General features: G+C 39.9%; 1 protein-coding gene across 1 annotated transcript in view; it reads right to left on the reverse strand.

Annotated features, from left to right (window-relative positions):
- Positions 1 to 13,265, reverse strand: part of galm (galactose mutarotase) — a 74,289-nt gene that overhangs the window by 20,261 nt on the left and 40,763 nt on the right. The window contains exons 3-4 of the mRNA XM_060831040.1: positions 12,759 to 12,965; positions 3,373 to 3,454 (exon numbers count right to left, since the gene is read on the reverse strand). Of these exons, the coding sequence (XP_060687023.1) occupies positions 3,373 to 3,454; positions 12,759 to 12,965 (289 nt within the window). The remainder of the gene's footprint in view (positions 1 to 3,372; positions 3,455 to 12,758; positions 12,966 to 13,265) is intronic.

The raw sequence follows: 13,265 nt of genomic DNA on the forward strand, positions 1-13,265 counted from the left end.
CCATCCTCATGACCTGTCTTACCTGTCAATCTTCCTTCCCACCTATCTGCTCCACCCTCTTCTCCGACCTATCACTTCATCTCCACCTCCATCCACCTATTGCTCTCTCAGCTACCTTATCCCCAGCCCCAACCCCTCCCATTTATCTCTCCACCCTGGAGGCTCCCTGCCTCATTCCTGATTAAGGGCTTTAATCTAGACTCTGATCTCCAGCATCTGCAGTCCTCATTTTTCGCTAGATATTACTACCATCAAGGACCTACTTTTTAAACCTTCTGCCTAGTTTCCTATATTGTCTCTGCAGAAACTCATCCTTTTCCTTACCTATGTTGTTGTCAACAGCCTGCACAATCTGCTCCTGCTGGTCACACTCCCCTTTGAGAATATTCTTCACCCACTTCAAGACATCCTTGACCCTGACAATAGGGAGTCAACATGCTATTCTGATGTCTCACTAATGGCCTCAGAAACGTCTGTCCATACCTTAGACTAGAGGACCTTCTATTACAGTCGATCGCTTGGAATCTGAAATTCCTCATGACAGTAGAGCCAATCAGTACCAGAAACCTGGCTGTCAGTCTACACTCCAGAGATGCCACCCCTACTACAGGATCAAGTGGACCAAACAGCCTACTCCTATTCCTATATCTTATGGTCTTAAATCACTCCTTAACGTGCATCGAATACAATTTATATCATTCATTATAATTTAATTCTTGGAGGCCAGGCATCATTTTGGTAAATCTACACTGCACTCTCTCCACAGCCAACATGTCCTTCTATAGGCAAGATGTCCAAAAGTGCACACACTACTCCTGGTGTGATTGAACTATGGTTTTGTTATTGCTGAAGCATGACTTTTACCTCCTTGTATTTTAGTCCTCTAAATATAAAGGCCATCTTTGCATTAGTCTTCATGATTATTTCAAAGCCTGTTCAGTTAGGTATTTGGACCCTACTCCTCCCTCCTACCAACCTGCTCTGAAACAGATTTGAATCAAACCATTTTCTAGATTTTCACTATTTAAAAAATGCTATCTTTTTATTTAGTTTGAAATGTTGCTGACCTTATGTTTGCCTATACTGAAATACATTTGCCATAGATTTACTCATTTATTCAAATGATGAAAATCTCAATTTTTTTTGTATTCATTCACGGAAAAAGGAACACCACTGGCAATTTGTTACTCAACCTCAATTGCCCTTGAGAAGGTGAAAATGAGCTGCATCCTTGAACTGCTACAGTCCACATGCTGCAGACATACCCAAAGTCCTGACACAGAGGAACTTCCAGGATTTTATGCTTCTGGAAATACTGATTACAACTCTGGACATTTTCGTGTCATCGGCAATGTGGATATATGGCTTTCAATTTCATCATCTAAGTCATCTAAACACCAAATAGTTCAGACCCGAGAACAGATCCTTCCAAGCCACCATTTTGTGTGGCGTTAAATAAACTACCTGCCCATTATCCTTCTGCTGGCCAATGTTATGAAGATGTCAAAGTGTACTGTACCTTTAAGAAAGTTGAAAGCTAACAAGGACTTAGAGAAGCACAGAGTGCTAGAGAATTTACAATGTAACTTTTGGTTTAGAACAGCTAGCTCTGGCCGGGCTGCCTGGAGACAAAAACAAATTCAAATTTGGCTACTACAGGATTAGGTGGACCAAATAGCCTACTCCCATTCCTATATCTTATGGTCTTAAATCACTCCTTAACGTGCATTGAACCTCCAAATCAAGTTTGAACTTAGTATATTGACAATATTAAAAACCAATGAAACAATTGATACTTTGGGGTATAAGTCTAGGAAAAATTGAGCAGTTGGGAGGAGAACTGTCAAGCCACCAACATCTGCAGACTACCAGGAGAACAGCTCTCTTAAAGGTACTGTTGTCTATCAATGACCTGTGAAACAGAAATCCTTAAAGAGAAGAAAATCTACTGAGGAAAATACAAAGGGAAGATTCAATAACTGCCAGGTTTTGAAATTAGAATTTTTGGTAAATCTTACTCAGGGGTTTTATCGGACTAGTATTATGGAAGGGAAAGTAAAAGGTTAGGAGGAGGAGTTGTAAATAGTTGTAAGCTAATTATTCTGTTTCACTTTAAGCAATAAAATTGTTATTTTTTTTCCCTTAAATACTTCTTGGCCTCTTGAATTTTCACAGAATACAATCGTTTCTGTGTTGCTGGTTTAGGTTAGCAGAGGGGTTTATCAGTGTCATAACATCGACAAAGTCCTAATCAGGTCAATAATAATGCCATCAATTTCATGAACTTCAACTTTAACTATCAGTCTGTTATGGGGGACTTTATTAAATATCTTTCCAGGAGATCACAAATCACATCCGCAGGTAATCCTTATCCAGTACTTCAGCTGCCCCTTCAAAAGATCAGATGCATAAGGCGTGATCTAGTCTTAGTAAAAATCATGCCGGATCTCAGTCAAGTTTTCAAGGTCCCCAGAAAACCTGAGTACAGAGAGCTGACCCCTCACAATGTCACCTGGAAAGAACGTTAATGGCAAGCTGAACAGGTGGAGAACAAGATTTGCCACCTACCAGAAGGGGGTGAGGATTGTGAAGGGATAGGTTTTAAAGGCCATGCAAGTAATAACAGAGGGATGCAATACCTTGAGTGCCCATGATGAGCCTTCCTTCCTGCGGTTTTAAACACTTTCAAAAAAAAAAGTACAAGCTCTTCTGGCAGTGGTAGTGTCCCTCCGTCCAAGCCAGGAGACCTGGGTTCAAGTCCAAGTTGCTCCAGAGGTGTGTCATAATGTCTCTGAACAGGCTGATTAGAAAATATATACCCACTCCCACCTACCTGCCTATTTTTGATCTTTTTTGATCTCTTCCCCCCGCCTAAGTTCAGTTGGCCCTTAATTATTTACATACAGGTTCCAATTTCAGTATCCATTATCGCATCCTGTAAGAGTGAGTTCAGAAGTTGGTGGGAAGATGGTGAGCTATACACCTAACCTACTTCACTTGCCCCACCCCCAACAGCAATCCCAAATATGAAAATTCAGCTTGGCTAGGGGCATGGAATATCTAGCCCCAATTTCCTGACAACAGATGTTAGACTAACTGGTCTGTAATTCTTTGGTTTTCTCCACTATCTTTATCAGGCACAATTTTCCAATCTAAATAAATTGTTCCTATGTCTACAGAGCTCTGAAAGATCAGGGCACATGCAATGTCCTCATCTATTTTCTTTAAAACATTAGGATGAAACTTCCTAGTACTGGACAGTTTTTGATGCCAATTGTTACTTTGCTTAGCTTAATTATGGAGAATACTCCTGATTCAATAATTCCTAATACAGGAACCAAAATATAAATAAAATAACCTGCATATTCTTACCAGTTGGAATTGATGTTTTATCGACCGGCAGGTAGTTCTCTGCTTCTATAGAAACCTCATGATCATAGATATTAGGAAATCCCTAAATGGAGAAAGGAAAGTGAAAATTCTGATGTTAGAATATCTTCCTTAAGATAGAACAGAGAACAGCACAGTACAGGCCCTTCAGCCCTCAATGTTGCACAGACCTGTGGAACCCATCTGAAGCCCATCTAATCTATACTATTCCATTCTCATCCACACACCTATCCAATGACCATTTAAGTGCCTTTTAAAAGGTTAGTAAGTTGACTACTGTTGCAGGCAGTGCATTCCATGCCGTTACTACTCTGAATAAAGAAATTACCTCTGACATTTGTCCTATATCTATCACAAGGTATCAGACAGTATCTATCTATCCAAACAAGGTATCTATCAACAGTAATTATTATAGTTCATGCTCAAAACAACCCATGGTCTCATCTCATTTTACCTATGATCAGAACTCTCTCTCCCTCCATTTCTGGCCCCTTGCACATCAGACTTCCTACACCCCATCTTCAGTCATTAGGTAAAGACCAAAATGCTCTGACATGCTTATTCTAAGCTGGATTTTTAAATGAGGTGTTCACGTTAAAAATCCATGAAGATCCTGTGTGGGATCAACCTATCTAATACCTCAATATTTAACGCTAAAAATTCCTCCTTAAACCTCCCCATCCTCCACCAATCTGTCCCTTTCAGACTCTCCTTAAAATTTACCCAAGCCTTTGGTCACCATTCTTAATGTAATTTTTATTGAATTGGTGGGAAGTTCTTTTCTGTGGAGCATCCGGAGATCTTTTGTTACATTAAGAGGTGCTACTTAAATTCAAGTTATTGTTTTACTGCACGCAAGGAATTCTAGAAATGGCAAGTTACCGTTCTCTCTGCGGATGAGATTATTTACAAATTTACCTTGTGTATTTTGAATAGAAATGAAAACTATGTTGTGTCAAATGCAAGAATTTATAAAACTAATATTTCTGGGTTTCATAGTAATAGAACCAGCAGTAGGCCATTCATTAAGATCATGGCTGATTTACCCATCATCTCAGCTCCTCCTGTCTACATTATCCCCATAACCATCAACTCCCCTTTCATGCAAAACCCATCAACTGTGTCTTGAATATATTTATTGAAGCTGTCTCTACTGCTTCCTTGGGCAGAGAATTCCATAGATTCACTACTCTCTGGAAAATGCAGTCCCTCCTCATCTCTGTCCTAAACCTACACCCCTTAATTTTGAGGCCACAAACCCTAGATCTAGTCTCACCCACCAACAGAAACTTGCCTGCCTCCACCTTATCTAGCCCTTTCATAATTTTGTTTCTATAGGATCTCCCCATTCTTCTAAAATTATAGCAAGTACAGTCCCAGGCAGCTCAACCTCTCCTTGTAGGTGTAACCCCCTCATCTCTGGAATCAACATGGTGAACCTCCTCTGCACCACCTCCAAAACCAGTATATCCTTCTTCAAGCAAGGAGACCAGCACTGTGCTGAATGCTCCAGGTGCGGCCTCACCAACACCTTGTACAATTGCAGCAGAATCTCCCTGCTCTTAAATTCAATCCTTCTAGCAATGAAAGCCAATATTCCATTTGCCTTTGATTATTTGTTGCACCTGGAGGTCAACTTTTAGCGATTCATATATGAGTACACCTCAGTCCCTCTGCACAACAGCATGCTGAAATCTTTCACCATTTAAATAATACTCGACCTACTATTTTACTTCCAAAGTTGATAACCTCACATTTACTAATATTGTGCTCCATCTGCCACACCCTTGCCCACTTACTTTATCTAAATCTCTCTGCAAACTCTGCAGTTTGCCTTTCCACTCAATTTAGTGTTATCACCAAATGTCACACTGTCTCCTCTTCCAAATCACATATCACTAACAGCTGCGGGCCCAACACTGACCTCTGTAGCACCAGAGAAATACCCATTTATCACAACTCTGCTTTTTATTGGTTAACCAGTCCTCTACACATGCTAGTATATTCCCCGCAACTCCATGCATTATTTTATGGATAAGTCTTTTATGTGGCAGCTTGCCGAATACCTTCAGGAAATCCAACATGCATCCACTATGCTTGTTACATCCTCAAAGAACTCCAGCACGTTTGCCAAACACGACTTTCCCTTCCCTTCCTGAATCCATGCTATGTTTGCCTAATGGAATTCTTTCCATCCAGATGTCCCTCTATTTCTTCTTTAACGAAAGCCTCCAGCATGTTCCCGACTACAGGTGTTAAGCTAATTGGCGTATAGCTACCTACCTTTTGCCTGCACCCTTTTTTTTAGACAGTGGTGTGACATTTGCTGTCTTTCAGTCCACCAGGACCTGCACTGAGTCTAGTGAATTTTGGTAAATTACCACTAATGCATCTACTATAACTTCCACTATTTGTTTCAGCACCCTTGGGATACATTCCATCAGGACCAGGGGAATTTATCTACCTTTTGGCCCTGGAGTTTGCTCATCACTACTCCTTTAGTGATAACAATTGAATTGAAGTCTTCATCGCAATCAATCATTCTTTGACATGTTAGACATATCTTCCACTGAAGACTGACAGAAAATAGTTATTCAAGCCTTGGCCATTTCAACATTACCCAATATTAATTTCCTTTTCTCATCCTGAAAAGGGACACACATCTACTTTAGCCACCCTTTTCTGTTTTATATAAAAACTTTTCCTACCCGTTTTTATATTCTGTGCTTGCTTGCATTCATAATATAACTTTCCTTTCTATATTGCTTGCTTTGGGAAAACTTTAAAAAGCAACAAAAGAACCACACTTCCTGTTTCCCACTACTCTTGGCTATTTTGCAAGCCTGAGCTTTTAATTGGATGCCTTCCTTTATTTCCTTGGTTATCCAAGGCTGGCTCTTCCTCCTCTTGCTATCCTTGTTTTCGATTGGAATATACTTTCCTTGAGCTCTGAAAAATCTCTTTGAAAGGCCTCCACTGTTCCACCATATTACTGGTGTTCAGTCTAATTTAGCCAACTCCTTCCTCATCCCATAATAGTCTCCCTTGTTTAAGAATAACACCCTTGTTTTAGATGATACATTGGAAGGTGAAATAGTATCTTAAATTCTACCATAATGTGATCACTCTTTGAGAGGATCCTAACTACAAGATCATTAATTTTACCTGTGTCATTACACAGGACCAGATCGAAGATTGCTCGCTCCCTTGTAGGTTCAGTAACATGCTGTTCAAGAAAGTTATCACGGATGAGTTCTATGAACTCAACATTGGCCGAATCAAATCGGTAAAGGCAATCAATGTGCACGTTAAAGTCACCCATGACTGATGCCTTTCCATTCTTACATATGTCAGATGTTTCTTGATTACTGTCATGTGGATATGGTTTAGGGTTTCAGTCACTGATTTGACTAGATCACAAATGTGAGGTACCAACTGGATGCCACAGTTTATTCCAGCTGAGGGTAAGGAATAATAACAAGGAATGGTCAAGTCCATACACATCCTGGGCATCATCTTGGCCCAGAATTAGCAACAGTTTGTGAACAGACCATGCAACAACTGAACAGGGAAGTCCAGTTAGGCAAAGGAGGAGTTAACAATATTAGAGACAAAAAACCAAGTGGAAACTCAAATCAGTAAAATATCCACAGGGAAGAGGGACAATCATAAAAGTCTGTATTCCTGCAGCAGACTAACTTAAACTTGTTAAAAATCCTTGTTTGACAAATTCTGGTCAGAGACCACAAAACATTTCCTCTTGAACACTGATTAGAATATCACCGACTGATTAATTCAAGAAATACAAAGTTACAGCTACAAAGAGATGCACAAAAAGCAAGATCAATATTAGATTTGAAATTAGAGAGGTTCAAAAGTCTAATAACAACGGGAAATAAGCTGTTCTTGAACCTATTGGTACATGTGTTTAAACTTTTGTATCTTCAGCCTGATGGAAGAGGTTGGAAGAAATTATAACTAGTTCAGAAAGGGTTTCTAGCTGCTCCACTGGGCAGAAAAAATACCCTGGGATGTGTTCCCAGCAAGTGACTGATTTATTTTTGCATTAAATGATACAGCGAACTTTTTAAATCAACCAGCACTTATAGGACCAAGAGTGTGCCAGTTGATCAAATATCGTGGTTGATCAAGAGGGCCACATAATATAAAAACCATACACCAAGTAACAGAAACATATTGCAGGGGGTATACGCATCACTGATATACTTGATTTATAGCATAAATGACTTTAATAATAGTGCAACTTTGCCTTAAATAAAACTTAGTAGAGAGCACATGCACACACATACACACAATACAGTAATCTTCCTGTATTTGAGTTACACAATTTTTGCCATTTTTGAATTCATAAGATGCTGGTTAAAACAAAAACTGCTGTAATGTTTTCTTTTTTAAAAATTTACTGCAAAAAAGCTGACTCGTTAGGTATGAGCATTGGCTCAAATGGTGGCATGCATACTTCTGAGCTTGAAGGCTCGAACCCCATTCCAAATGTTTGAACACAAAGATTAGACCAACAATTCAAGGACTACTTAGGGAGTTCTGTATAGTCAGAGCTGCCGAATTTTGAATGAGATGTTAAAGTGAGCCATGCTTGCAGCTACTTCCAAAATATATTTTAACTAAAAACTTTTCTTTTCTGCCTTTGGTGGTAAGCAAATTTTCCAACAGAGAAAGGTAATTACACTTTTTAAGAGGTGCAGGTCATGTTTCCAGCTTAAATGCCTCTGTCCCTCCTTGGGTGACTTCATGATATTTATTGTACAATCCCTGTAACAGCAATATTTTTTAAAAGAAAGGGATTCCCACAAGATCAACAGAAAGTAGTGGACAAAACTACATTTTAAAAATTACTGCAACAAATCAGACAAAGCCAAAGTGCCTCAAACATTACTTGATGGGTGAAGGATATTTGAAACAAAAAGTCATTTTTATAATCAATACAAAGGTATACTTCACATAGTTGCAAACTCTTGCATTACCTTTGTATAAATGAGGCACACAATCTCAGTCTTTCCAAATTAATTTCAGTTTTGAAGCATTTCTGATTTTCCACCAAATAATTTTAGTCATTGAGTCACAATCACGAGCAACTGTATTCCATTCAAAGTCCGAGGACACCGTATACAATGCCAAGGCATACATCTATAAACCCTCTCTCTCACCCCTGTCATGACAGTCCTGATGGCACAGATTCCTCAGTGACTCCCTTCTCCAAGCCGTTTAAGTGGTCAGACAGCCCTTATATAATCGAAACAGCAGCAATGAAATTGTGTAATCCACAATCCATTGTATCTAAATCTGTCCCTTTCAAGTACATAACACACCCTTACAGTCTCTGCTATATTCTCAGAATATACCGTAAGAAAATTTCCCCATTTGGGGAGAACATTAATTTCTTCTCCTGATCCATTCATCTCCATGACAACTTCAAGTCACGTGTAAACCAATTAATCCTCTTTCAGAATACACCCAGTATACTTTGGTCTTCAAGGGATTATTGCACAAAAGTAAAATCCTGTTTTTAAAAAAAAGTTTCTCATTCTGTTTCATCAGGACAATTTAGAAAAAATACCAATATATAGGGAAAACAACATGCAAAACGTGCATGAGAAAGAGTGCTGATTGGCTGACAAGTGGACCCTGATTGGAAAAGTTACCATGCAGAATTCACCATTTAGTTGATGACTGACAAGTTTTATTTAAATTTTAAACAAGACGTTGACACTGATGGGTCAAGACATTTAAGTGAGTGTCAGCTATTTTGTTGAATTGAAACAGATGCAATATGTATACTTTTTTTCTGCCTTCAAAAGAATATTGTCCTGTGCATTAATAAATGTAGCTTCTGGTACATGAAAGTGTGCCATGCTCTAAACCCAACTGACATTCATCATATTCAGCATAATTCTTAGCACACTTAGTAAATGTTGTCCAATCATAGAATCTTAGTCAAAACACATGGTGCTGAAAAAGCACAGCCAGTCAAGCAGCATCCGATGAGCAGAAGAGTCTGTTTTGAGCATAAGGACGCTGCCTGACCAGTTGTGCTTTTCCAGCATCACACATTTTGACTCAGAATCATATCTAATATTGGACCTTGTGTTGAATTTTGCAAGTGCAGGCTGGTTGGGTAAGATTGACGGTCATACCAAACAGTATCTTTGTCTGTTATCAACTATGGAACCTGCAGCCTACGCACCCAGTGTCATAGACTACATTACTTACGTGTGATAGGCAGAAGATGGTTTGATTTGACAGCAGCTTCCTATTAGCGGTGAACACTATTTATGCAGTTAGTGTACAGTAGAGCATGAAACAGCAAGCTTCATCTTTTGCTCAAACTTCAAAAACACAAACATGGCCCCTCACATCCTAAGACCAATTCTGCAAAACTTAAATTGACCAAGAACAGATGAATTATTACCACCAGTTTTGAATAAGTTTTCACTCATATGGTGAAGGATTCCTTCATTTCAGAATTTTGTTTCCACACTGTAGGGAAACTAATCTAATTTTTTTTTAAATGGGCAGTGGCTCGATGGTTAGCACTGCTGCCTCACAGCACCAGTGACCTGGGTTCGATTCCAGCCTCGGGCGACTGTCTGTGTGGCAATTGTACATTCTCCCAGTGTCTGCGTGGGTTTCCTCCAGGTGCTCTAGTTTCCTCCCATAGTCCAAAGATGTGCTGGTCAGGTGAACTGGCCATGCTAGGTTGTCCATAGTGTTAGGTGCATTAGTCAGAGGGAAATAGATCTGGGTGGGTTACTCTTCAGAGGGTCAGTGTGGAGCTGTTGGGTCAAATGGCATGTTTCCACACTGTAGGGAATCGAATCTAATCTAAAACCTCCATACAGGACATGCATATCAATAGCAATATTGTACTGTTCCCTGTGCTCATTTGAGAGAACTAGCTTTTTCACCTATGTATCAATGTGAAAACAGGATGCATCATTGCCACCCTGTTCAGATCATTCCTTGCTGTTGTGTTATTCCTAAAAAGCACCTACCTCAGATAGATCGGAGATATCCTTCCAGGGTAATGGGCAACAGGTGAAGCTAGCAACTTACCAGATAATCCTTAGCATTTAAGAATTACAGTGACAACCAATTTTGGATTGTTAATTAGGCTCACATTGTGACCTACTAGCACATACTAGAAACTACAGATATTAACTCCCAGGGCTTTGCTCTTGTAGAGAGAACAGATCCATACATTGAGATTGTTACAAATCAACAAAACAAATGACAACCATTTTCTGGTTCATTTCTCAGGGAAATGCCTTGACCAGAGTCACTCTACCCAGTTCAAAACTTAAACAAAGCCTGGTAAATAACTATCATTCATCATCTCACTGGTATTCGCCATGTCAACACCTCTACAATAATCCATTTGCCAGCCAATCAACATCTCTTCTCTCATACATGTTGTTTTCGTTTACTTTAGCATTGTTCTGATGGTTGAAAGATTAAAGGGCTCAGCAAAATATCTTTTTTAAACCTCTCAGGTTCAATACTACAGGCTTTTCCCAATGCACATGGGTCATCACTGTGAACCTAGGTTCACCCGTAGACATTATCAGATTCCTCTGAAGATCCAGTGGACACATAACATATTACACACACACACACACACACCTCTCTGACTAAACATCTTGATTTGGGAGTCAGACAGAGGCTGCTCACCTCTCAAGGGGTCATCCCAAATATTCTGTTACAACCCAGATATCCATGATGCCTGGCAAATTAAATATTCCTCCAGCACACAATTCTTAAAATATTGATTTGTGGAAATTGGACACACCAGCAAGCTAACTGTTTGTTGCTTATTTCTAATCAACTTGAAAGATGTTGGTAAGTCTCTTCTTGAATGATGCTCCTTGAGATGAAAATATTCCCAGAGCCATTATAGAAGGGATATAAGCCATGGCCACTCACTTCTGCCACCACATTCCCCCATAATGGTCCGAGTTGGATAAGTGAAGAAGTGCCAGAGATGAGGAAACTGAGATGGGTAGATAGAAGCTAAAGATGCTAGAAATAGAACAGAGAGGTTAAAGAAAAATTTCAGAAGTACTCAAATTAAGAGTAATTCAGGAGAATTCAGTTCCAATTGACAACGTCGGCAATGAGTGAGCACAGATTTAAGGTAATAAGCAAAACATGATGTCATAACAAAGCAAATTTTCAGTTATGATCTGGAACGTGCTACTTTGGAAAGACATTAGAAACAAATTTAACACTAACTCTCAAAATGAAATTGAATGAGTAATTGAAAAAGGAAGGAATTTCTAGTATTTGGATAAAGGGCAGGATAATTGGATAGCTCTTTTAAAGAGCCAGCACAAGAATGGCTTCATCTATGTTCTCTGACTGTACGACTTCATCATTACTCAACCACTACATCACAATAAGCAGGAGGGGCTCAGGGTCCAAAATTTGCTAGTCACCAGTTTTTACGACAATAGGTTGCGGGTCAAGTTGTCCGGTCTTGGAGAAGCAGGGCAGTACTCTTAACTTTCCTATTTAAGTCCACTCTCAGTATCGCTGAGGACAAAATCTAAATATAAAAGCTCAAGTTGGGTTTCCCAGGGTTCGGGATATTGAACTGCTAAACAGTGACATGAAAAGCCAGCTGCAACAGCTAAGAATATTTTGGAGCATCTGTCATGAGCCAGGAGGTGCAGAAGGCTCTTCCAAATTCCTTGAACATTGGAATCCCTCAGTGCTGTGATCAGCCCAAATCCTCTTCTCCAACCAGCAAACTTGAACTTCTTCCCTTACTATTATTGTGCTCTGACACTTCTCCCAGCACCCTGATCCCAGGCTTTCCTCCTCTCTCTCACACACAAAGGCCTAACACTGACAAATATTGGATGATTGAACAGGGATCAATCACTTAGAATTGGGATTGGCAATTCACACAACTATATTAAGAATATTGCGTCACCGTGGTGCCTAAACGTTGAGGAGAGCTCCCCAGCCTGCCCCCCCCCCCCCACCAGCCCAAACCACCTACAGTCCTTGCAGACCATCCCAATAGTCCTCAGCTGTGGTCTCCTGTCATGGTTTTTAAATTTCGACAGGTTCTCCATGATCCCAATACTTCTAGATTTCCTTTTCCCTCTAATTCCTCACCTTACCTCCATGAATATTGGGCCCGGATATTCAAATAAATCCAAAACTGATGAACAATATGTAGCGAAGGAACTTCAATGGCTAATGGGACAAAAGGTCTGACTTATTAGGACCATCATGGGATGCTTATCTTCATTCCAATCACTTCAATATTAAACTTCAACAGATCAAGCTACTACAGTGAACTTGTTAAAGAAAATTGATCTTACGTGTCCTGCCAGATTGAAATAGGAATGGTTGGTCAGGTTTACAGGGGTGGTCTCAGTGGTTTGGGCCTTGTAATTAATAGCCAGCACTGCTCCATCAAGACTGTACGTCACACAGACTTTCAGCTCTCCAGGATACCCTTCTTCACCATCAGCACTTGTCATGGAAAACCTCACTCCGTTTGATAATATTTCAGATGTCCAAAGCACCTATAAGAAAAATAATTTGAATTAAAAATGCATTCAATTGAAATGACTAATCAATGACAAATCTAAAGAATAATGCAATCCAAAGATGCGCAGGTTAGGTGGATTGGCCATGGGAAACTCAGGGTTGCAGGGATAGGGTAGGGGTACTCTAAACATCTAACACTCAGGAACAGTTCCAGTTCCTTCACCATGCTCTTGCAGCTACTCAGCCTCAACGTTCAATGTCACAGACCCATCCACTGCCTTCAGGCTTCTCCGAGCATCCAACTACTCACATCCAAATCCATTTGCCCTCAGCAT

This window comes from Hemiscyllium ocellatum, chromosome 10, assembly GCF_020745735.1.
Source record: "Hemiscyllium ocellatum isolate sHemOce1 chromosome 10, sHemOce1.pat.X.cur, whole genome shotgun sequence".
Classification (NCBI taxonomy): domain Eukaryota; kingdom Metazoa; phylum Chordata; class Chondrichthyes; order Orectolobiformes; family Hemiscylliidae; genus Hemiscyllium; species Hemiscyllium ocellatum.